The sequence below is a fragment of the Parambassis ranga genome, chromosome 5 (assembly GCF_900634625.1).
Source record: "Parambassis ranga chromosome 5, fParRan2.1, whole genome shotgun sequence".
NCBI lineage: Eukaryota > Metazoa > Chordata > Actinopteri > Ambassidae > Parambassis > Parambassis ranga.
The window spans coordinates 26,950,297-26,977,166 of record NC_041026.1 but is presented as its reverse complement, the minus strand read 5'-3'; the positions used below and the strand labels follow the sequence as shown (position 1 = coordinate 26,977,166).

The following is a 26,870-nucleotide window of genomic DNA, read 5'->3' as shown; positions in this document are numbered from 1 at the left end:
GAGTCTGGGAGGGAAGAGGGAGGTTGGCTGTCTGGCTGGTGATGTAAACAAAACTGAAATTCATGAGTGTTGCAAACAAAGCTGAGCTACAGTGTTATGTTTGTCTCACCCCTAAATCTACTTTACAGTACATCACAAAAAAGTGTGTCATACACAAGTCTTTGGCAAGTTGAAGCGAGAACGTAAATGACTGGCTGACTCCGAGGAGGCCCACGGTGCTCTTGTGGGCGCAGCAGGAGAGGCGCTCAATATGCAGCGTCGGCCGTGCCAGTTGGCAACAGGGGCGCCAACGCCTGGCACAGTGCGCAACTCTTGTAGGTGCTGACATCTTCAACAGGATTGTAACATCCCGTATTGCCCTCATTCTTCCACCCCCGCTCCTGAATCCAGACAACCATCCTCACCGGAGCCTGAAATAAGACTGTGGCTCGTACACAGACTGCGCTCTATCTCCCTCTCAACATCTCATTATGCTCCCTGCTGCAGAGAAGTGGGCTTTTTTTTACATCTACCCACAAGCCTCGGAAAATAATCACGCAGCAGCAGCCGCTACGGCACTTTTCAATCACACCAGTGCATAACAACCACTCACTTGTGAATTAAATGTCACAGCAGAAGCCCCTTTATTTTGACTCCCCTCAGATTTCTAATCCCCCCACCCCTCTTTCACCTCCTCCTCTGCTTCTTCCTCTTCTTCTTCTTCATCTACTTCGCAGTCTTCATTATCTGTCGCTGTTAGAAGCGCCGCAGCTGCAGCGGGCGGCAGCTGTGCCGTGTCTGCTGCAAGATCAGAAGCTTCCAATAATCACCATCTTGAACTCAGATAAACATCAAGGTCTTTATGAGGCTCTGACAGGTGAGGCTCCTGTAAACAGCAGATTATGTTATCTGTGAGGTGATAAAGTGCCACCTTCCTCCTGATGTCTTCCTCATGTGTCAATCTGTGAAAGATGCTTCATTTAACCACAACTGGTGAACAAAGTGTACACTCAGCTCCGCTGCTGCACAAGCCAGTCATAGAATGTGCTGTACTTGCTGTGACGCTTGGTTCAGAGGCTTCCAGGTGTTTAATTTGACAGACACAACAGCAGCAGCAGGAACAGCGGTGTAGTTGCAAATGTACACTGGCAGCACAGGTTCCCAAGCTGAGAAAAAAAGAGTTGAAAGTCATGCTTTCAGCACTTCATTATTTCATCTGTAGCTCAAACACAGAATGGCAAAGCTGTCAAACTATGTTCTTTAGGGGCTAAGTAATCTTGTGATGTGAATGAATTCCTTTTCCACTGCTGTGATGGTGTTTGAATTCCAAAGGGAAGGTGGAGAGAGAGGGAGTAAAAAAATTCTCCTGAAGCCCACGGATTGCCCCAAGTGAATGAGTTCACGTTAAGCCCAACTCCAGTTCCCCTGGATCGCTCATTAGGAGCTTGGCTGAGCACTCAAGGTTTTGTTTGGATGGCTCCCAAATGGAAACACAAGTTTGGAGCGGTGCCAAGCTGTCAGCCCAGTGCATGAGTTGCAGCGTGAATGATGGCCGGCTGCTCGGATAGAGCGGTCCTCCCCGGGGCTGTCAGTGGAACAAACTTTGTGTCCAAATGAGAAAAGCACTAATCACTCAGAGCAGTGTGATCTGACTCTAACAATTCAAATTTGACAGAAAAACATCTGAACACAAGGCCTTTTAGATATTCTGAGTAAAGCCCTATTAGGCAACAATTTGTATTTTTTATGACCTGGCAGTATTACAGTGCAATTCCCTTTAACATCAACGTCGTAAACGCCCGTTACCACAAACACCAGCACATGTGCATCTGTTGATAGAATTGGAGTTGACAACTTTGCTAAATAAGCTGAATATCAAGCAAGTGCGACAACACAGAACAGACAAACTAATATTACTCAGTCCAACAGCAAGAGGGTGAGCCAAGCCCGTCATTTAAGCATATATAGATATATAGATCTGATGTTCATGGTGCAGATGAGGAATGAAAGTCATAGTTAATATGTTATGTAAATGGCCAGCAGCACCTCCAGCTGCTGTCAATTGTTTGTATTGCCAACTACTACAATGGTAAAATACAGAAAAGAATCTGCATCCTTAGTGACAATGATGCTTGTACCAAACACCTCGTCCAGTCACGCCTTTAAACATGCATGATGTACTGCCCTACTGTTTTGGCAAATTTCCATCACTTACACCAGCAGCCTCAAGATCAAACTGGCTTGGATCCAATACAGGTGTTTGATATCCCATTATTGCTATGATGATATATTTTCATCAAACTTCATTTTTCATCTGGTAGTCCTCAGATTTGATTATAATCTGGATTTTGGTTCACGGTGGATTTAGAGTTTGAAACCCTCAAAGTAGAGCAATGATGAAGTATTAGGAGCAAAGCTAGAATGGCAATTTCAGAAGGAATTGTTAGTGTGTCATAAACAGGTTTTATAATTTGACTTTGGAGCCACGTTTCTAGCTGTAAAACTGTACGAGGAGGAACGTCTAAAGAAGCGATGAGAAGAAAATATGAAAGGGCCACATGAAACTTATGTTGATACCAGTCTGGTTAATTGCTTTGCCTATGTCACATGCTTCGTTTCTCCGATTGGTTGTATGTCTGTTGAATTGTGTCAAGAAGCAGTTTATTTATGCAGCCCCCTGGAAATCCAACTGGACGCTAGTTAGGATGGATGGCCGGTGGTCAGGTTTTTGTAGAGCTCTAATTTCCTTTTTTTAAACTTGATTTTTGTGCAGATAAGTAATACAGACACAGCAGCAGGGCCAACCTTCCTTTCATAACCATAAACAAAAGTCACATCAGTCCAAAATCCACAGGATCATCACACAAGATCCCTGTTTGAGATTTCTATTTAATATTATAAGCACAGCGAACAGAGAAGTTTTATTTTGGTGTTAACATTTTCCACATTACCTTTCTAACTAGCCAGCTATATGGCAACAATAACAAAAAAGCTCTCACTTAATCTTCATATAAGCTCTCAGCAGTTTGTCTTCCATTCCCAGTGAGCACATGATACCTTTGGAAAGCTGTGTGTGTGACCTTTTTTAGTAGGAATAAAAACGTCAGCTTATACGTGGAAAAGGTTGATGTTCCACCAAAAAAAAAAAAAAAAAAAAAAGTGATCTACTTTTTTCCACAACTTCACTTTTGTATTCCTGCTATCGTATTGGACAGCATGTTGGAGTCTATTTGGATCAAGCTCAAGCTCTCATTCCTCCATCCCGGCTCAGACTTTCACTAAGGCTGTTGCAACCGCACTTATTAGGAGATTAAATGGATGGTGCATCCCACGCTGTTTGATCCTATTAATAATTAAGCAGGGTGAATATTATACAGTTCACATACTTAAAACATGGAGTTCAGTGGGTAGGTCAAGAATGATTACACACTGCAGGCTGACAGGCAGCAAGGAACCATTTGTTCAGCAGTAATTAGACTAAATTATAAAGTAACCCAGCCCTGTTTAGAGAGAGGAAGACGGAGCATTCAGGAGGAGACGCAGCATCTATAAGGAGTTAGTTGCTCTGATTCATGACTGATCTAAACCTCCAAACCAAATAAAACCGGCAGCAGCTGTCATATTTAATGTATCTGTCGTCTAAGTATGATGTAAAAGTGGTGTCAGAGAGCAGCGAGCCGGCCCTGAGGGCGAGCTGTGACACGTATCAGAGGCTGAGTTTTTGACCTCCAGGTGAAGCTTCTTTACAAGCTTCCCAAAGCTCAGAGGTTCATCAATAATTTACTGCACCGCCGGTCATGTTAACACACACCCTTAAGTGTGCTCATTATGTACCTCACACAACACACACATTCAGCGTGCACTGACTCGAATATTTGTTCACACAAACAGTGAGGATGGAGGTTACAAAATGATCCTCATTCTGTTGGTGATCATAACAAAGAGGGCAATTGCTCCTGCGATGAATTCACAATGAGGCAGATTTAATGTCAAATATTCCAAGGATTTGCCTGCCATTCCTTTTCTGTTTAGCTCTTGGCACAAAATAGAAAGAAAATATGCAGCAGCTGTAAAAGAAAAAAAAGTCCTCCTACAGACAGACTGGGAAAAAAAGAGAGAGGTAAAGTTCTTCAACAGAGATTTACTGTTCCACTTTATGAGCAGCGAGGCTGCTGCTCAATAAATCCTTTATCATTGTGCTTTTATTGGGAGATTTGATCTCAGCAGACAGATGGGGGGCAGAGCTAAAAAATCCATCTGACTTGTGTTGTGTGTAAGGTACAGGACTGCACACTGGTTAACTGATCATGTCGGTGTCATAATGCTCACTCGTGTGGGGAGTTATCTTCAGAACCACAGTTTGTGCCTTCACGGGCTCCAGTGAGCTGCGGCGTGTCACCGAGTGTGACTGACACCTCTTTATGATCTAATCACAAATACACCAAAGAACTGTTTCGTCACATGTCTGTCTGTAAAATAGACATGGGAGAAATGAGCCATCATTTCTGCCTGGCCACAATTACACAGCGCTGTTTGCAGAGAGAGATTCATTCACTTTAGAATGGAGGTCGATGTCATATTGATTGATAGGCACCAAATAAATGGTTCTCCTTCATTTGTTTATAGCTGCAAAGGTTAAATAAACACTGCTGAGTTTCTCAATATGCTTTTTATATGCAGAATGACAACAAGAGTTCAGAACATCAGGTTCAACATAAAGTTATTATTTCTGCACTTGTCGAACGATGGAGCTTTTTTTATATATTGTGCAAAATATAATTGATCTTCCTCGAGCATATTTATGCATTCAGTTTTGTACATGATGCAGAAACCAAACTTGAAAAGACTTACTTGTGACAACGATGTACAAGCTTTGTGGAACATGCTGCAGGCTGCTGCCAGTCATTGGCTGAAATGATGCAATGTTTTCCTCATACAGTGAATTCACTGCTTCAGTGCTTTTTTCTGTCAAAGAACAACAAAGAGTTTGAGACACTTTTTACAGTTATTGTGTAAAATAATAAAAACACATCAGGAGAGACGAGAGGATGGTACAAAATCACTGTCATGCTGCTGGTTAGATCTGGTCTGGTGGGAGGTGGGCTGTCTGTGCACACACCTGCCAGATGTTTATTAGTTAAATGTACAGACTGAAAACAGTACAATTTTCTAATTATTAACACCTGATAGCTGAATCACTAACCAAGACAAAGCTTTCATTATGCACAAACGTTCATATATGATTTTAAACCCACTTCGTCCTGTACTGGACCAAAGGGGTTTGGAGCCTAAGGTGTCAAAAGACAAGAGGCAGCCTTCATCCCGGACAGGTCACAGGGTAACAAACTGCCAGTCACACACACACACACACCTATAGTCAATTTAGAGTCCCTGATTAACCTAACATGCACATCTTTTGGTAAGTATAAGAGTAAGCAGAGTACCCAGAGCAAACCCACACAGACACAGGGAGAACATGCGAACTCCACACAGAAAGACTCCCAGCCAGATTTCAATCAGGGTGACAGGGCTAACCACTGTGCTACCCATGAACAAACATTTCATGTTAATAAATGTCTCTGAATATGTCCAGAGAACTGTTTTGATTTGTAGGCAAACCGAAATGCTGCACTCAAAGCATTTTGGATAAACAGAAGAGACAGCAGATCAGTGATCGATGACAATAATGTTAATAAAGGAGCCAGCTGGATGGCTACTGAGAAGGCAAAAGATCAGAGCAGAGATAAAAACAAAATCTACAAGGAGCCAAAACTGGTTTATGTTTGTAAAGTAAACGATGAACTGGCAAAAAGGACATAATGAAAAAAGTAAAATAACAAAATCTAAACAAAAGACTTAAAAACTAAACTGAAACAGACCAGATAACCAGAGAGGAAACACACAGGGGCATGAAGGCAGGCCAGGAAAAGAAAACAGACAGACACACTGACAAAGGCACTGGACTAAATACACCAGGTAATGAGACGCAGGTGGAAACAATGAAAACACAAGGAAACTGTCACTAAACAGGAAGTAATTAAGCTAATACAGGGACCCAAACTAATAAATCTATACATCATAACACAACAACATATCACATCATAACAACAAGAACCAGGTTTAAAAAAAAAAACCATAAGCTAAAGTTATTTCTGGGACGTATGTATTCTGTAGCTGTCATGAACACTAACAAGTGTTAGTCTGCTTGAATTTAGGGTACAGCAGCACAAACTGACCCTACACCTCCCTAAAGCTTGGATCAGCAGTCCATCTGATGAGGATCCCCTGCAGATGCTTTGCTGATGAAGGTGTTCTGCATTCAGCACTGACTGCGCTGGCTTTGGTTAGAAGCTGGTTTCAGCAATCAGGCAGAGCCTCGGGACGACATGTTGAGCTGCTTTTAAAAAACTGTTTGAAAAATAGAAGGCCCTTTCACAAGAGCACCGCCTGCTGTGCTGAATGGGCTTGCTCTGATTGGCTGAGTATGTGAATGCAAATTTTCACTGCACAGATCTGTAATGATGTTCCTACAGAGCTCTCATCCTTTACCATCACTGGTTGCCAGGGTTTCACTGGCCTACATTCATACTGTCATGTCACATGTATGAAGCTCGGGAATAAGTGAGCCAGATCATCACTTTATCCCGTTAGACAGTCATCCAATATCGTATCAATATATTCAATATATAGTATTGGTAGATTTCTATGAAATGCACTTGTTAAACTTGATCCATAAGTTTGACAGTTTACAGATGGAGAAGTGTTGTGTTGACATTTCCTCTTGAACTGAGAATAAAGATGAGTGATCTGAATCTGTTGATGATGTTATTTGAACTCATTGTTTCCGGAAGACGAGCACAGGCACCACTGTAAACATCAAAGAGACTGTGGCTGAAAAGGAAACATGGCTCACTTCACCTTCTGCTTCACACATTGCTGCTGTTCTGCATTAGACCTCTTAATTTCCTTGTCACACAAAAGTAGTGGTTTCTTATCTGCAGATGTTTGAACCCGTCCTCAAACATATGGATGTGGTGTGTGGCAGTTTTAGGCTGTCAGAGGGGTCGATTCTAGCCATCTGGTCATACCTCGACCCGAATGGAAACTGATCCCAGAGACGCTGGGTGTCTGCTGCTTTTTTCGAACTCAAAAGAAAAGAAAAAAAATGGTGATGGTGAGCCACAGAAATTCAGGTCAAAATTTCTCTTCCAAAATCTATATTCAAATGAATTACTGACTTCCAGCCTGCAGTGCTTGGATACCCTTTGTAATATCTGAGGTTGAAACCTTGTGATCAAACATCATAATGTCTCCCTTAAATCTAATGCCAACTTGTTCCATTTTTACTTCATCACATCAAAAGCCATTTTATTTTATGACTTGAAAGCTACCTTTTTACGTCAGGTATTTGCCCTTGATACATGAGCAGAGACCTGAAAGCAATTTTCTTTTTATTATATACTCTCATTTATCAATCCAAAGGAGGAGATTTTCTATGCTCCATCCTAATCGGCCCTGGAGCAGGTAGGTTAAGTATTGGGCCTCAAGAATACTTGAGAATACAGTATACAGTATATATATATAACCAGAGGTGCAAAGAATAAATATTCTGCTTGTGTCAAGGAACTGTTATTAAGTAGTGTTTGCATCTGTCCAACAGGTGGGTTAGGGAGAGACAGTATTAATTGGCTAGAATGAGCTGAACGTATTGATAAATTGGTTATTAGTAAAAATCAACACGTCCCTGTGGGAAGCAGTCACCGGTTGGAGCTTTTAGACGGTGCATTAGACAACTGCAAAGCAGCCTCAGGAGGGAGACTATTGTCAATATGAAGGCTCCATCAAGTCATGTGTCACTACACTGAGGATGCTTCCTCTCTGCTCTACATCCTGGGATATCTCAATCAATAGTCCTATACACATTAACGCAACTACAGAATAAATAAACAGCATCAATAAAAGGACACAGAGCAGGCAGAAAATAAATAACTTTAACAATTTTATTTGTGAAAAACTACAAGCAAAATTCATAAATAGACATTTCTATTTGAAGCGGAGGAAAATGATCAGGTTAGCCTATAAGCGCAAAGTCGTGCACATGCCAGAAACATGTATAACACTATAAGCTAGACATGGAGCCGTGATCTGCTGAAAATGCTGCGTACATTTCCACACCAGGAACATAATGTGACCATTTCACAAGGGGAAACAATGACACATCTGCTATAAGTTAAACAGAAAAAAAAAGAAAAAGAAAAAAAAAACTAAAACTGGATTAAACAAAGAATGGATTATTGTACTGTCCCTACATTTTTTTTGTTCCATTTTTTTTCTTTAAAACCGAGCAATAACTTCAAAAGCATTGTACAAGACATTGTTATAGGAAGAAATGAGTTTGTATAATACACTTAATTGGAAATTCACGGTTAAGGTTATAGTACAGTCAGTAAACAAGCATTCTATATTTGGGTCTCTGACAAACAAAGCTAAAAAATGTAACCATCTTTACACAGTAAATTAAGGTTACTGGTCGCACACAAGAACAGAACTGCTTGCGCGGGAAGGAAACAGGAAACAAAAGACTTCAATGCCATTATTCATAGTGTTTGCTTTTGCACCTTTTTAAAATTCTATTTACAAGCAATAATTCATATACTCAGCAAATGGCCATTTGTCAATAATTTAACAATGAATCCTTTCTGTTGGAGTATTCAGTCAAGTGAATGTGGTTGCAGATAAGGCAGGTGAAAAGATGGCTTTTTAGGCCCATTTCTAATAGATTGCATTACAAAGCAAGGTTTCTATTCTCAGTAAAAATTGGACAAAAAAAACAAACAAAAATTTCCCCTCTGATCCAACAGTCCCACTATTTAAGTTCTCTTCACATTGCTTTTCCTCACTTTGAACACTGATTCCATATTTGTATGCAGTAAAGTACATAATTACATATTAACCAGAGCAGAAAAAAGACATAATCTCCCGGACTTGAAACATTGCTTACAACACACATATGATTATCATCCCTACGTGTGAAAGTCGACCACCCATCCCATCATTTAGAGGGGGCACGTTAACCTCAGCTAAACCAGTTCTAAAATCTCTGAGAGCGGCTCAGTTGGTGAGCTGGGACCTCTGATAGGAGGGGCTACATGTGCTGTGGTGGTCCAGTAGGGGTGAACGGGGGTCTTACTAAATCTTAGATCCAGAGTTACCCACCCGCACCCACACTGCACGACGAGGCAACATCCACCGCCGCCGCGTGTGGAGCTTTTTTTTTTCTTTTCTTGGAGACATTCTCCGCCCATATTTAGCCATGCACAGAGGTGAGTGGACAATAAGAACACCATTTACATGGATTATATTAGTCTTTATTTAAACTGTTATTCATCTCACACATTAGATAATTGCATTTCAAATTGTTATTCATCTGTCTATGTATCATGTCATTATGAAATTCCTTTGGTCCTTCAATAAATAAAACTAAGATATCATATACACATTTATTCTTTATACAATTTCATACAGTTAAAAGGAAATTATGTTGGTCTAGTATCAGCTAAGGTGAAAGTGAATTAAAACCCTTAAATAAGCCTTGCTGTTAAAAAATTGAATTGTCTTCTATTAACTACTGCAATATTTTTTGCCTTCAATGACAGGAGTCTTAAATTAATACAAATAAAAACAAGTCAATTGAATTGTCAATCTTTGTAAATTGTTCATGTCTGCTTTTGTTTTCTGGGTTTAAATTCAGGACCACAAAACAAAAAAACAAAAAAAAGAAATTATGAAATTGATTCACAACTTGACACAACAGGTCTGTTTTACAGTTCGATATGGTTTTACCAAGTGGAACTGTGTGTAACCATCCTTCAGCCACAACAGAAAAAACAAAACTCTGGCTCCAGAGCTGAGAGAACAGCTCTGCCTTCGGCCAGAAAACGCAATATTTAAGTTCGGAATGCAGAAAATATCAACAGCTTTTAGTGTTTTACACAACAGCCTACACTGTACAGTTATGGACATAAGATACTGTATAAGAGTTCTGCTATAGCATACTAAATCATAGACAATCTAGTTGAAAGAGTCAAGTGTCTGAACTTCAGGTGACCTTCTTCCGATGCACAGTGACCTGTACAGAAAAGTAGACGGACCTGATGGAGGTCCGGACAGTGTTCAGAGTGAAACAGTGTTGTTGAGAAAAGTGAATGAGAATTTGATTCGTCAGCACTTTGTCACATTAAGTGAAAGGGCAATCCCAGATCCGCAAAACCGCTTCACAGTGTATCTAGCACCAGTGTGTGTGTGTGTGTGTGTGTGTGTGTGTGTGTTGTCCTATCATTTTCAAACTGTAATAAAAACACTGAAGGAACGATCGATCGGCAGAGCTACACAGCAAAGCGTCAACATAAAAAGGAGAATATCAAAGTATACAGGTGCAACAGGTAATAAATAAGGGTAATAATAGTTTAAAGTTATTAAAATGGTGGTGGTTATTGTGCCCAGCGGAGAATTCTTCTTTACAAAAACAAAACAAAAAAATGTCGACTTGGCCTCACATCCACGTACAAATATAAAACAATACATACAAGTGTCTGGATGCTACCGCAGGGGGGATTTGGGGTGGGGGCATTATTCCGTGTAGCCCAGCTCTCCTCGCCTGTGCCACAGGTGTAAAACCATGAGGGTAATTCCCAGAGTGGGATGTTTGTTTCCCCAGCAGGCACACCACACTGTTCCTTTGAGACAGCCAATTCCTCTCAGCATCCTGGGGAGATCATGGAATGGAGGCAGGACAGCGATGGGAAAGGTGAATTCTCTCCCCCTATGGGATCCATAGTGTCCAGAAACATGGGGGGGGGAACGAGGGAGTGGACCAAGGTGAGCGGGTGAAAAAGGAGGCTGGACCTCAGAATGATTCGTCGTGTCCCACAGAGAGGTCCCCTTTAGGGGTGGAGGCACGCGACGAGCCCTTGTCCATGCTCTCGGAGCCGGAGCTCTGGTGCTGCTGTTCGGAGCCCGCACTGGATGTGATGGTGGATGAGGATGTGGAGGAGGAGCGGGTTTTCTCCTTAAAGTCTGTTATGATCACTGTCACATTTCCTACGGTGATAGCCAATTGCTGGGCGGTGCTCCGGTCAATGTTCTTCAGTTTGGGCCTGGGGAAAAGAGACAGAAAATGTAAAAACAAATATTAATAGCCAGAAATGCCTACAATAATATGTGTGTCTCAGCAACAACAAGGGGGAGGCTTCCAGCACTGTGGGGGTGGTTACACTAAATTGCTCAATTCATCGAGTGACACATGAACAGTCAGAACAAGTGCATCAAACGTAAGAGTGGGTGTTTAGTGTAAAAGATCATTTGTGAATCATTTCAGGTTTCCCACTAACCTTGTGCTGCATGACTTTCTCTAACAAGATATGCTGTGTTGTCACAGAAGTGAAACCATGTGTTCTGACAAAGTCTGAGTAGGAGAGAGTGCTACACACCTGGAAATGTGAGAGTTCTTGTTGGTCTTGGTCACTGATTTGCCAGACTGTATGCTGTGTTTGTCACTGGGTGGACTCTGATGGTTGTCTGATTTGGGTCTGAGGGAAAACAAATACACATCAGTAAGGGTTAATAGCAGCACAGCCAACAACCAGAAACACGTGAGCAGCCTTGACATAGACACCTGCTCTGACCTGGTCTTTTTGCTGCTGGGCTTCTTTGTGACAGCTGGACTGATCTGGTCTTTCTCTCCGTCAGGTTTGTCTTTGATTGGTTGCTCCTTGTCGCTCTTGTCCTTCTCAGGGGTGTCTCCCTCTGGCCTCACTCTTTCTGGACGCTCACCCTCTGGGCGCCCTTCTCCAATGGCTCGTTCTCTTTCGCAGTCTGGGCGCTCCTTGTCTGTACGTTCGCTCCTCTCTCTCCGTTCCTTCTTGGGCGGGGGAGGCATCGGATACTGCTGAGCCACCTGCTGGGCAACCAGCTGAGAGTTGATCCTAGGTTTCCTGTGGAGGAGATCCAAGGCACAAACATGGATTAGCCTCATAGCAGAGCAGTGAGCTGACTGTGGCCATGCACCACTCACACTACAGCTGAGAACGAGAGGTGAGTAAACCTAGAGGCCAGCATAGAAAAGGGGTTGCTGCTCCCAGCTGCTGCAGAGGTGGGTTTACGCAGCCACTTCCTGGTGAAGCAGCTCTGTTTTGAGGGTTAATCTCATTAGCTCACGGCTGTAATAAAATGAATGCACAGGATCACAAGGTGGGACATTTGCAGCACGTCACTTAATTCCTCTAATCTGATTATAGCAGGGTTGGCCCCATTTGTCACAGACTGAGATTCAGTTGGACATGGTGCTGCAGCTCTGCTCACTGAGCTCACCAGCAACCACAGAACCTTTCTGACTCATTTTATAACACACTGTAAATAATCACAAATCAATCAAATCAAGTAACTTTATTTGTCCCCTGGGGGGAATTCAAGGCATGTGAGCAGTCTGCACAGTTAACACAATAAGCAGCTGCTAGGTAAATTAAAAAAAAGAATAGAATAAAGCCATAAGCTCACTCTTGACCAAATACAAGAAAACAAGGAAGATATATGTCAAATGCAAGTTTGATTGTCTGAAAACTATAGTATAGCAGTATAGTGCAACACCTTTGACCTGCTACAAGCAAGCAAGAGCATCATCTCCCTGTATCAGCTGTGATGAATAGAGCCTGAAATTATGAACCAAAATGCTCACCTGTCCAAGTAACCTAGCCAACAAACACACCTGCAACATAATAGACACCAGCTGGTGGCATCTGAAGAGATGCAGAGGACCTTGGGGGAGATGCAAGGACAACAGCAGCCTTCCAGAGACTCAGCAGAGACCGAACTGTAGCCAGCAACACAGATAATCACAAACCAGCACTGGGCAAGCATGGTGAGATGTAAACCACAAGAACGCTCAAACACACAAACATGCACTTGAAAAGCCTAGCATGCAAACAAACAGCTTGGCTCAGTGCAAAGGCTGCTCAGGGGGGTTCTCAACGGGAGCACAAGTTACACTAACTGGGTATATTCAACCTTTCCATCGTCAATTCAAGTTTTGGCTGAAAGCATTTTGTGTAGTACCAAAGCAGAGCAAGACACCTTGAATTTTAACTGCTTCGGGAGACCTGTGGTCAAACGGAAAGTCTTGTAAATTGTAGAAACTGCTGGTCTAAGCATTAATCTAGATAAATTGTGTTACTGCTAGACAATGAAGCTCCGGTGTGTTAGAGTGTCTATAGTGGTTTTCAGATGTCCACTTAAGTGGTTAGCTTCAGTGCTTGAATTTGGCAACATTTACTGCCAGTCCAGTACTCTCATTTCTGCACTTAAATCCTGACGTGTTTGTCTGACTCTCCACTGCCTTATAAATGCCTTGCATTCAGTCAGCGTTTTGGTCCATTCCGTTTCTCAGCTGCTCCATTAGGCGCCTTGTCCACACCGGTGTATTCGCAAAAGTTTTTTATCATATGGGCATTTCACCCACACGGATCCGTCATTTAGCAGCTTGAACACAACTTCACAGAGTGGAATCAAAATGCAGTTTCCATATTTCCATGTAGATGCTCCATGCGCAACTTTTCTGAAACGATGACGCCACAGCTCCAACTCTCCCTTAACCTGCATGTGCTCACTCCGACAACAACAACCTACCTAAGTTGTTTTTGCTTTTACAGCAAAATCTTCTGCAACATTTTTTAAACTAAAACAACTTCGTCTGTGTGTTTGTGGCCTTCTGCCTCCTGCTGTGACTAATTACAGACTGAGTCGAGGGGCTTTCCTTGACTGGGGGGGTGGGGGACATGCAGCTGATCAGAAGGCAATCAATTGAGGTATAATAGAGCATCATGTTGTAATGCTCGCACTACACTCCAATCGATACACCAGCTGTGGCGAATGCTGATGAGCCCTGGGCTGTTGATCCAGCATCCATTAACTGCTGAGATTCTCTGGAGCCAGTTTTTTTTCTACCTGCTGAACCTTGTGAGAGGCACCCTTTGGATGTGTTCAGTTAGAAGTGAAAATTTCTCTCATTCCCATCTATCCAATTGCCAACCTTATCCTTTTTTCCATCAAATAGATCCTAATTCCAATCCAATTTACACTAATTACCCCCCCCTGCTGAGTTTTAGAAGTCAGCCCTTATATGTTCCCTAAGTCAGCCAAGCTTTTAAATACATGAGGGATAATTAATCATGATGAGTTTACAGTACTGGACTTCGAGTACATGTCTGAAAACAAATGTCACATAATATTAATATCAATTCCTTCAAACTACTGTATACTCTTTAATCATGGGTTTCCTTGTGTTACCCCCATTCCACTGACCCATTAGCTGATCCCATGGGAATTCGGCAGGTCCCTGGAGTACCACAGATTTCCTGAGTGTCAACATCTTGTGGGAAATTACCGACATGCCACCACTCAGAACGTATGAGAAATAATTTGAGTTTTAAGGAGGCACAGATTGAGCTACATGAGAAAACAGCAGTTATCCAAATGTACAGATGATGACATGTACTCACCCACACATACTCTCATGAAAAAAAAAATCACCAACTCACAGTTGAGAGTAAACAGTTAACAGTTAACAGTGTTAACAGATAGGCATTCAACAGGCCCAGAAATAATTTTGTATGGCAGTTCGGAGCTGTTAGAGTGATTGATTGACTGATAAGCTTTGCGTCTCCTTAACCTGTTGCAAAGTTGATGCCCTGGTCAGAGCCTGAGATTTGTGTTAGCAGCAGCAGTGGCAATAGGGGCTGCTGTAGTAGTTAAGCAGTGATTCTGTGCCAGCTGTAAGTCAGCCATGAGTTGCTGCTGGCATGATAGAGCACAGTGCGCTCTTGGTCCCATTATTTATTTACTGACCACACACCATGACTTCGCACTGCCCTGTAGCTCATTAACATGATGGAGTTAGTGCATCACACTAGTCAGTAAGTAAATTAGTAGGTAAGTGCCACCGTATTTCTTATATCAAACAGTGGAAGCCCTGAATATCTCATCTGAAAAATGTTTATGTACAAATTTACAACAGTTAATTCATATATTAATACTGAACTCGATTGAGTTTTTTTTTTAAAACAACTGGTTTAAGTAGGACCCATAAATATAGCACAAGAAGTGCTGAAAACTATACTGGTAATAGGAGCGGAAGTCAGTTCCATACTCCAATTGCAGAAATTGCTCCAACCTCCCACTACTGCCAATATATTCCTGGAAAATCAGTGTGTGTGTGTAGCTGTCAAGTGTGTAAAGCCTGCTGTTGAATCATTTCCCACTGTGAGGGCTTACAGCATATTACCTCCCCTTCGCACAACAATAGGCCTTGATTGACAGGTCCTCCTATGCTTGCCCCTAAATTCCACTGTCTGGGGGAGGGAGGAGTGGGGAGACTCCCTCCACGGGAAGCCCTGAAATAACTATCATCATGCTTAAAAGCTCCTAATTCGGTCAGACTGACACCCATAGTTAGACTGCTCCAGTCAGCCTGAACCGTCACAGAGACAGACACACCTCTGCTCAGCTGGTGCTCGCAGCGGTCAGGAGCAGCCGATACTTGCCAGGCAAGCGCAAAAGCTGAGGCTGCTGTTTCGGGGGAACTACAGAAACCAAAAACAATGAGCCTGAGCACTTCATGGTGAGACAGAGTAATGAAGAGAGTGAATGAGCGATGGAGAGTGTGATAGAGAGACGAAGGAAAGCCCTCATTAACACAGCTCTTTTATTTGAAGTGCTGTGTGGAGGACAAGCAATTATTTCCTGCCAGGCTGAGTGAATGCAGTGGCAGACAGCTAAACGAAAAGGAAGGAAAGAGAGACAGACAATAGTGTTGTTCGATTAAGGACTGCCCACTAAAGAGTGCAGACTATTAAACGTCACCCACACTCTCATTCAGACTTTGTAAATAACCACAGACACAGGGAGAAATGTGAGCTTTTTGTCCTCAGTGATCCACAGAGAATCCTCTATTTATATACATTCAGTAGAGAGCTGGTGCCAACCTCCCCACTGGATTGAGAGACCATCGCAGCCTCAGCCTGGAGCACATGTTTCAGATGCAACATGTGAGACAGAAGCAGGCCTTTAGTATGATCACATCCCCTCCCCGTGATGCACTGGCAAACTTCTAACTGATGATCTACATGCACTCGTCTGTGTCAACACTTGCTTCACGCCTTGATCATTGTGTGGAAACACACGATTCCCTCCCCTCCCCCTACCCGTATGAATAGTGACAGAGCAAAGCTGCCTGCGCTGGTATCAGCTGGTAAATGTATTGTCCTATAGATGAATGTTGAACAGCCTCTCCACTCAAGTGACTTGAAGTATGTCTGAGATGAGCATTCCAAAGCCTAACACATTTAAATGGGCTAATAAAAACTTCACCTAAAACAGGGGTTGATTAAGTCTTTTTAAGGAGCTGTTGCCCTGACAAAAGCAATGTCCACTGGAGGTACACATTATTAATCAGGGATGCCTCAGAAATGTTTATGTTCCATACCAATACCGCAACCACATTGAGAGCAATACTGATCTAATACAGTCTTTTAACTAAACTGTTGATTTATCTGAATGAACTTGATGCTTCTATAAACTGCAGTTATTATGGTATCCAGTGTTGATGCAGCCCCTAGAAACACTCACATTTCCTAAACTCCACTGTTTTGCCTTTGTCTCCCCTTGAGCTTGAAATAACTCCATACAGCTGACAGGACAACAGCACTGCTGACAGGTCTCACGTTTTAGATGCTGTTCACATGACGCTGCTGTCAGTGACATATCTCTCTTCTCGACATGTTGTTTGAAGTTTTTGTTAAGTATTTATATGACATGATTATTTCACATAGGTCTAGCTGGAACCAACTGGAACTAGGGTTCTCTGAGAGGAATTTGAGCTGAAGTGACTAGTGTAGTGTCATCATCTCCAGCCAACCATGGGTAAGGTTAATGTGTGTGAGTGTGCTGAGGAGGTTGTATGAGGATAGCACCTCGAGAGTAGCCTGGGGCTATAGCTATTCTCACTTCATTCCCACTACCCACCGGAGGCATTAAGCATTCATCACTTCATCTGCCCCTTACAGTCAGGATTTTGAGGGCTTAATGTTACTGTCACTTCTCCCCTTCGACCCCCCACTCCTAGGTGCTACAATTAGGGTTTTAGGGGCAATTACAGATCACTGATTTGTGGAAGCAGAATAACTGATTACTGATTGAAAGACATGTGAAGCAAAAATACACTCTTAAGTAAAACATTTGTAATAATAATTTCCATGTCTGCAAGTGATGTGCTAGTATCTTTTCCACCATTGTAACCTTAAACATAATCCAAGCCAATTTATTCTCAATTACCATTCCCAATGCACAACTCTTATTACAGGATGTTGTTTCTTTCGGGAGCAGCACATAGTCGCCAGACTAGCAGAAGAATGACTGAGATAAATATGTTCTCTGACCAATGCAGTTTTGTCAGGTTTTAGACTGTGCTGTGTTTTCAATATAAACAGGGACTTCAATTCTTACATCATCTGATTGGCTCTGATCGGCCTTTTTGAAGACAGCCAATTGGAGCCAGTATCAGCCAATTATGATTGGTTCCCGATTGATAAAAGCCCCCTAAAATGAATGAATATCAATGTAATTAGGCAGTAGGCTTGTAAGTGTTAACACAGAAATTCAGAAATCATATTGTTTTTTTTCCTCTCCATGCTGTTTTACATGCAGGTCTATTTCTGGAGGACAACTGAAGCCCAAACTGTGAAAAGTGATTGTGATTGTTAAGCTGGAACATGCATTAATTTCTTGAACCTATTTGATCACAGCTTCTGATTCACAACGAGAAGCAGAGTATTAATTTTATCAATTACAGCCATAGACAACTGAAAATATACATGGAAGAGTTGCTATTCTGTTCACTGGTGGCCATGGAGTGATGCTGCATCTCTTTGAAGAGTGCATATTAACCAACAGACACTTGTTTCAGTGTAGCAGAATAAAACACTAATTAGCTACAGCTGATATAATCTACCACAGGTGACAGCGTTCATTTTAACCAAAGAAATAAACAGTGAGCCAATGCTATAACTAAGAATATGCAAACACTACCACAAGTTCAATTCTGTTTGCTTTAAACAATAACAAAGAGACAAAAGGTATGATTTGTTAGCATCTGAAGACCTAGAAATCTGGCACTTAAAGGCTGTTGGGAGATTGTTTTTCTACTGCCTCAGTGTGAGAGACAAGACAACTGCTGACAATACAGAAGAATTTAAATGAAAAATGTCTTAACTTGTGTAAAGACTCCATCTTTACGAATCTTTCAATAAGTGACCTTTCAGGATACAATCTGCAGGCAGACTGACAGCTAGTCACTGCAGAGGCATTAAGCACATATGAGCTCTTTCCATCAACAGTACTGTCACATTGTTCAGCATTACTCATTTGTTTTCATCTTCTGTGCTACCTCTGCATCACTTTCTACTTTCTCCCCTCTCCACAAGCATTATACCCACCATCATGGCCTTCCAAATGCTGCAGACTTTTTAAGCAGCTCTCTTATTCACCTCTCTTTACTTGGTTCTTGTATGTGTACGTTTTCTGTCCCCAATCGCCAAGTCTTCTCTGCTGTCCTGCCCTTGCTCATTTGATTTAGTATGAACAAAGGCTGGTCTGGAATTTGCTCAACAAATCATAAAGCAGCACTGCCAAAGGGGACACGGCACCTACACAGCAAGCTCCCTTGTTTTACATGAGAACAACATCTACCAGGCAAACAAAAACCGGGAAACCTTACACCCAGGGGCAACATTTAAAATCTCTGAGGATTCAAATCTACCAAACTGACTTGATTCAACCTGAACCATGGCCTCTTAATAATAGTCAGGGCTTGGCTTGAGTGAAGGAAAATTGTCAATTCTTATTTAAAAACACACACACACACACACACACATCTGTAGCAAATGACAGGTAAAACAGTGTTTTTCCCATGGATGGATGGTGGTACTGGTGGGGCTGTCCAGTCTCCTGCTCCCTGGGTAATGATGCGCCTCGGTCTGCTTTCACCCCTGGAGACTCTTGGATGAGTGAGCACAAACCCCCTTTCAGTGTATGTGCGCACACTGATGTCCAGACGCTGCGCTATCCTCTGTCCCTTTATTCTTCTGGTTCTCTCTATGTCCTCTTTTGGCCTCTTCTTCTCCTTGCTCCTCAGCTAGTTGCAAGTCTACACTTAACTCCCTCACTCCCTCTCTCCTTGTCCTCATATGCCTTTTTCTGTATTTTCTTGAGACTCTCACTCCCTTGCTGTCACACTCATTTGCGTGCTTCATCTTTTTACTGAATGGGAGGAGCCCCAATTCAACAGCTCTCTCAACATTTCTCTGTTTTGTCAGATTGCCAAATTGGCTATTGTATTTAATCACTCACACACTGCCAAATCCCATGAAGTAATTAAGAACTTTTAAATCTGGCAATTAACATGTAAAGATTAGGGCTACCCGCTTGTGCTTAGGGCTTCGGTGCAGATGCTGATAATGCTGGATAAGCAAAAGCGGTTTCCTCTAAGTGGGGGCAGGGGGTGGGCGAGGAAGTGCGGATATAAATTGAGCGCCAGCATGTCCCTCTTATGTAATTCCATTATCCAAGACAATTTGCCTTAATGTGACAGTGGTAGAATCCACGGATTATAATGACTCTATTCCATCATTGTAAGACAGACAAGCACACACAGACAGACACATGCAAACACACAGACACAAACTGCAATCATTTTTCAATAACTATACTTGAACACAGGTGCAGTATTACTACTATTTTTACTACTAAAAACCCATACTATATAGTTGAGTATCATTTATATTGTATCCATTTCGGTTCTGTTTATTAATAATTCAGTTAATTTCAGTTATTTACATACTTGCATGATGTGTAGATGTATGGGTTTCCTCAATGGTCTTATTATAAAGCCCCAGACTAGATGCAACAGCTATAATATACACGAAATAACATAACCGACTTCAACGGTGATCAAAAGGAAACAACACAAGTCAAGTACAATCACAACTGGCTGTTAAATGTTACATAGGCCTCTCAATACATTTTATTTAAACACACCAACAAGTTTTTAAGCATGTCACCATGCTTAAAAAGCATGTCATATGTATTTTTCACTAACTTCTGATTAGACCCGTTTCTTTTGTTTGTCTATTTACTGTGTGTTAAACTTAACACATAAATACTAGTATAAAGTAAATGCTTTGTTTTGACTTCTGTTCAAATGATGATTATAAAAATGTGTATTAGAAGAAAAGTAAGAACATTTACTGCTATCAGTATAATAACTTAGGTTCTGTGGTTTTGCAGCAACTAGAGCTTCTGGTAAATTGCAGACTATTTAATTTATTTAATCAAGTCAAAGCAGTGCATTTTGTTAAGACATGTATTTATTCTGTTTTATATAAAGCGGACATGAAAGCTACTTGAAATGGTTGACTACAGAGCAACAGAGCGCAGCACAGCAGTCAAAGACTGAGGTACCTCAAGACTTCCTGTGATCCCCACCATCAATCAACTTTAGAGGGCTCCTAATGGTTTCTCCCTGGGCCCCGGGGCTGCCAGAGGTGCATACCAAACACCACCACAAAGCAAACTGATGTATGGCAACACAGTGTCACATTCACACAGCGATCAAGTTTTGGTGCCAGAAACATTTAAATATGATAGCATCAACCTCACAGTGGATGCAAATGCAAGCCCTTCTCCAATTACCAAAGAAGAAGACACTTAATGCAAGGGCTGAATACTTGGGCTACTTGGACTTGTAGATTAGCAGTGGGGTCAGGTGCAAAAAGCAGGAGTGCTTTCTTGTTTAGGAGTCAGAGTGGCAGAGGCTAGATTTAGCCTACTTGGGTATCATGTTTCATCACTGCGCTGGACTGGGTCAACAGGTTCGTTAGACTGTGCTCGACTGGGAGAAAGGGGCCTCTCCCTGCATGCTGATACCACAAGCCAGAGTTTTGCTCTCGTTAACACACATTCTTGCCTCCTTTAGCATGCATCAGAACGACATAACCCTAGATACCTACTGCTGGCAGGAGACAACGTGTTTATTCAAGCTTCACCAGAGTGTGAGCCACTATCTATCAATCACTGTCATCAACATGCCTGTGTGCACTGTGTTGACACCTGTAGAACCAGCTGTCGTTTAAATGACTTAATGTTGGGTAATGAATTCAAGCTGCAGAGATAAAAAAAAAATATTTATCTGATTTTTAATTTCAGTTTTTGGTAGGAGAGACTGAATCAAATTTCAGTTTGCAAGCACATTAATGTGAAAACATCTGCTCAATATACCTGTGGTGCCAGCATCTATTCACTAATAGATAGAGGTAAATGGTTAACTGTGATGCTGTCCAAAACCTCTGGTCAACAATTTATTTTACATGACCACGACACAGAAAAAGAAATCCATACTTGAGGATTAAGTAGGGCTGTGCGATTTGACAATAAATGATCGTGAAGGATTTGAACGTATCGGCGATCTACCAGAACAGACAGATCGTTTTATCGTCCATAGAGCACGTTCTATTAATTGCAGTTCTATGTTCGCGCAGGCGCATGAGTTTTTTCACTTGTCCAACTCTCAGTGCGCTTAATGTGAACACGACCAACCAGTGACAGCCTCCCTGTTAGGAAGCTACGGCTGAAAACGAAAAGAGAACGGAGCAACTGGTCCCTAAAACGAACTCCACCTTCATGTTCGGTACTGTTTCTGCCGGCAGCAGCGGCGCGTCTTCTAAGCCTGTGTGTGTGTGTGTGACGTGTGTCGCAGTGGAAGGGCCGCGTGTAAACGAATGTATTATAATGCTACGAGCGTGTACGTGCCCACCTCTCTGAACATTACCAGCTCGTTATATTCAGGTTCGCTGCTGTTGTGCCGTCAGCAGCTCTTCTACACCTGTGTGTGTGTGTGTGTGTGTGTGCGCGCAGTGGGAGGGCCGTGTGTGTACATCTATGCAGACAGAGGCAACAGCTGACCAAAAACAAAACAATAACGCAGGCATTTGATGAAGAGGCTCCATGAGGACTCTAGTAAACGGTGGACAGAGCTGACAGCAGCAGCTCCGTTTTTCCTTAGATATGATTCCCATTAAAGTTTGATCATTTGTTTTAAATCACATTGAACTTTAACGTACTTTACGTTACGTTAATACTTTACAGAATTACATTAGTCTTCTTTTTAACTTATTTGAAATAAAACTTTATTTTGTTCTGTAAGTTATTTAAATTTTCATGTTTATTGAAAACTAATACTGAGTGCACGTTATCAGAGTTGTTGTTTGCCTTTAAAATCTACTGATAGATTTTGAGAGGTGACAGAGTAGGCTACCTGACGTCATTTACACAGAAATATGCAAATTAGTGTCAATGTAAAAACAAATTGTGATAAAATCGAGATCGTGATTATTAAAGAATCGTGATATAAAATTTTTGCCATATCGCCCACCCCTAGGATTAAGTAAGAAGTGCCTGAGAATACCCAGCTTCTACATCAAACAGCGCCCCGACACTCAATCCTTTTATTCAGTGCCCTCCTCCCTTTATATTCAATCATGTCACACTGATTACACAAATCAATACACAAGCTCACCCATGTTGTAGTGAATACAAATTGATTATCCAAATCAAACTACAATGTTGACTCCTACCAGGAGTGTGGAACTCTTAATTAGTGAGCATGTGTCCTCATGCATAAACGCACATTCAATGTGAATCTCCACATAAAAGCAGTGAGAAACATCCACACACAGCCTTAAGTGTAAATCATTTAGCTGAGAGCATCTTGCTTCATCCCATGCTTTGCCAGAATACATCAAACAGTGAAGAAAAGATGGCTAATTAGTACTCATTAAAATAAGAGACAGTACCACAACTACACAACTGCATTAATCAAAGGTTAACCATTCAGATCAAACAGGAATGTGTGACAAACACTCCGATGATGTCATGTGCTCCAATATACCAAATACAGGCAACTGGGCTGTTGTCAGCGGGCATGGCATGGCAACATGCTCGTCTCTGCTTCCTGCTTTCATGCAGCGTGCTCAGCCTACATCATCAGCTGTGATCTTAAGCTACACGCTGCTGGGAAAAGATCATGTGGGGGAGGGGAACAAGACAAATAAGACTGAGCGCAATTTTTTGGACTCTCAGTAAACAAGAGCAAAGTGTGTTCTCCCCATCTGTGGTGTGCCAGGAGTGTCAGCCGAGCCACTCATTGTAAAACCACAGCTGGAAAGGTTAGAGTGCAGGGGACTTGTCAACAAACCCACAAATGACTCATCTGTCTCTCCATGTCATCATGCAACTGATGACATGAGCAAACAATATGCACATCGTGGCACATGCTACTTAACATCAAAAACATTCCTCAGAACAAAAGAAGTAGGCGTCAGAATACACAAAACCGAAAGGGAATCCCGTGACATATTCAAGTTATTCAGTAATTTTGTCTCAGTTTCCCATAAGACAATGTCTTCCACTGACATCTCAACATTAATTCTCAGTTTAGCTTGGGGAAAATGTCTGGGACACACAATCTTATAAATGGGAATATCTGAGAAAAAAACACAAGTGTATTCACTCAGCCGCTTCATGAATAAAGCAAGTTTGACACTAACAGAGTTTTAAAAATGACAAATGTGAGACTTTAAAAAGGAGAAGATGATTGTTAAAAAAAATGATCCTCCTTTCTGTGTCACACCAGGTTGGGCATGAGATGACATCATCCCTAACTATAAGAAGAAAAGGTCTGATGGCTTCTGAAATGTCAAAATTGCCCAAATGGCCGTCTCTACTGCTGATTATTATAACCTAAAAAAACGTCATAGCCTTACTGTACATCAGCCTGATAGCCAGTACATCTGACTTATGGTAGACCATGAAAAGAAACTGCAATCCTACAGGTAGGTGAAATGATCGCCCGCATTCACCTTGTTTCACTTCAAGAAAAAAAATCCATCCCTTTTCATTGATACTCTGTTGATGCACTGTAAGCTGTACAGCCATCATGAAGTATGGTCCCTCTTCCCCACCCCATCCCCCCTCTGGCTAGTGAAGCAGCCAGCCTACCTAGACGAATGCATAAAAGCAATGTAATTTTAGAGAAACTACGAATAATCCAGACAGCGGCGTGAGATATTTGCAAGATTGTCCATCAACAAGTCCCCATTCGCTCACAGACACATGGGCTGTCGATCAAAGTTGTCATTCCCATAAACTGCGATGCGATGCTGCTGCTGCAGCCGGGCGAACAGGGGGAAACGAGACGCTCAGACGAAAGGGAGAGAGAGGGAGCGCTACGTTACCTTGTGGATGTGCCCTTCCTCACATCGCAGATGCTGCATTTAAAAGCCTCGGCGGTGTTCCTGAAGGTGCAGACGCTACAGTCCCAGTATCCGTCCTCAGCGGTCTGTTTGGCTTGTCTTTTTGGCCTGAGACAAATGTTAAGGTCAAGTTAGTTTTTACAAAAATCACCAACATATTTCATTAATTAACAAGAAAGGAGACTGTGACAAACATAACCAGTTGTCTAAAATACAAGCTCCTTAGGGCGGCACGGAGCATGGTGGTGTTGTCATTAATATTGGGTTCGAGTCCCGGCAAGTAGCTCCTTGGTTCATAAATCTTCACAGTGCCGGAGCGGGCGACTATCCACTCCGTCCGATTGTATCGCCAGCTAGGCTAGCAGGCAGGCAAGCATTGCTAAAAATTTCGGCATCGAGGCTTAGCATGTCGGCTAACAAAACCAATATCAAACAATGGCCATTTCGACATTGACCCCCAAAAGGCTTCGCCGAGACGGAAGAGCGTTTCGGGGAATGCCAGGCGTATCCTCTGAAAATTTTCCCTTTGTCTGTTAAGTGACTGGGTTGTAGGGAGAGAAGCCGCCATAGTGACTGCACTATTCTAGCTAGCAGTGGCATACCGACTGAAAAAGGGAGAAACGATCCCTGCGTGAGAGAAACGCATCCAAATATCGAGCCCAAAACGTATAAAACCAGCCGAAATCGACAGAGGATGATCGCATTACCTGGTAGGGCTCTTTTTGTCGCCCATAGTGAAGAATAGTCCTCGAAAATAAGAAGAAAAAGGGCCTCCTTTAATTGTCAGTGAGTGTAGTAGGATCCAGATAGAGCCGCTGCTGAAGCTGTTGGCAGACAGGCTCCACTCAGCGCTGGCTCGAGGCACGGCGACTGACTGCACTTCACCACGTGACCGGCGAACAGCCAATCACAGGGTGGAAGGGTTTAAAAGTCTGGATGATATTTATGGCTATTTTAATAACTACTAGAGATATTTGACAGACCTCTTCTCAACCCACACACACACACACATACAGATTGCAAGGCTGATACCATTCACAGTTCTTGTGATAAAACACATGTGCAGTCAACTTTTAAAACGCATTTTTTAAGTGCAATGAGAATAAAAAATAGGTAAAAAGGGACAATTAAAAAGAGACAGTACAGAGACAAATAAAAAAAAAACAATGATACTTGTATTACAGGCTTGGCAAAAGTGTATCATTATTAAAAAGAAAGGGGTTGACCATGGAGGGAGAAGCATGGTACACACAGGGATCGTTTGCTCCTTCTGCAAATTCACAAGTAGCTGTCGACAGTTGTGTGCAGTGCCTGGGAGCGCTTGAGGGTTAGATGCCCTGCTCAAGGGCACTCGAGCCCTGGATGCTAAAGGAGGAATAGCTGCTCATTCATTCTTGCACACCGTTTGAAGTATTCAAACTTTAGTTTACAGTAAGCAACTGCAAATAATTAAAGGTTAATAAATACATTATAATTAACACTTCAAGTGTTATTGCTGGTGTCCACAACTAAGTGACTTGACAACAAAAGCCAGTAAGCCATAAAAAAAGGACAGTTTTCAGACACCTTTATGGTCAGTCACACGCCAGTTCACTGAAAGACGATCCACAAAAACACCTTTCCACCACAATCCAATCCACACCAATACTTCTCATAAAAGTAAGGATCTTGAGTTCTAAGAGGCTCCCTGTATCATCATAGGCATTTCTGTACGCAGGTTTAATGGACACATTGTCCTATTATTTTCCCTGACAGAGACACATCCACAATGTCCTGTTTGATTCAGGACTCTAATAAGACAGAAGACTTTCCTTCACCCAGCTTTTTTTTTTATAAGAGAAACTCTGAATCGCCCTGTTACCCTCCTGGCTCTGACAGGCTGCGTCATGGAATGTGTTGGAGCAAACACTTGCACGCCTCCACTCTGCCCAGGACAAGGCTCTCTGTGGGGGAGACCAAGCGTGAATCATGTAGGCTCATTAGCTGCTCTCCACGACTCCAGGTCCTATTGTGAATCCCTGGCTTTTTTTTCTATTTGCAGTGAATATCCGTGCCTCCACGTTAGTCTGCCCTCCGCCCAGTGATTACCTCTGCTTAGCTCATAACATGCTGCTCTAATTGAGCTTCATCACGGTGGCCTACTGATAACTACAATTCAGTCAAAACAACATTAAGCCTTGCTTCGCTGGCTCTGTAATGAGTTCCTGGGAAAACTGCTTTTTTGTCTTATACCTAAGTTGTATGCCACTAATTTTCAGAGTTCATTTGTATTCATAAGATGAGTCCTTGCAGCTACATATGATTTTTTTTAGAAACACATAATATCTGCACAGACTAGTTAATTCATTGATACAACAAGGGATGAAGGGCATATTAAGAAAGACATTTAGAAACATTTACCGAGAACAGCTGGCCTAAAGGTGGGAGAAGTGTTCCTCATCAACTACACCCTAGAGCAAGGCGCTTACATTACTTACA

The 26,870-nt window shown here is 42.2% G+C and overlaps 1 protein-coding gene across 1 annotated transcript; it reads right to left on the bottom strand.

Annotated features, from left to right (window-relative positions):
* Window positions 1-9,325: 9,325 nt before the first annotated feature.
* Window positions 9,326-25,245, bottom strand: rybpb (RING1 and YY1 binding protein b). Its single transcript, XM_028406161.1, has 5 exons — window positions 25,100-25,245; window positions 24,375-24,500; window positions 11,664-11,972; window positions 11,469-11,567; window positions 9,326-11,135 (listed from the first exon to the last, which is right to left on the bottom strand). The coding sequence occupies exons 1-5, from the start codon at window positions 25,123-25,125 to the stop codon at window positions 10,886-10,888; spliced, it is 810 nt and encodes a 269-aa protein (XP_028261962.1). The 5' UTR covers window positions 25,126-25,245; the 3' UTR covers window positions 9,326-10,885.
* Window positions 25,246-26,870: the final 1,625 nt, after the last annotated feature.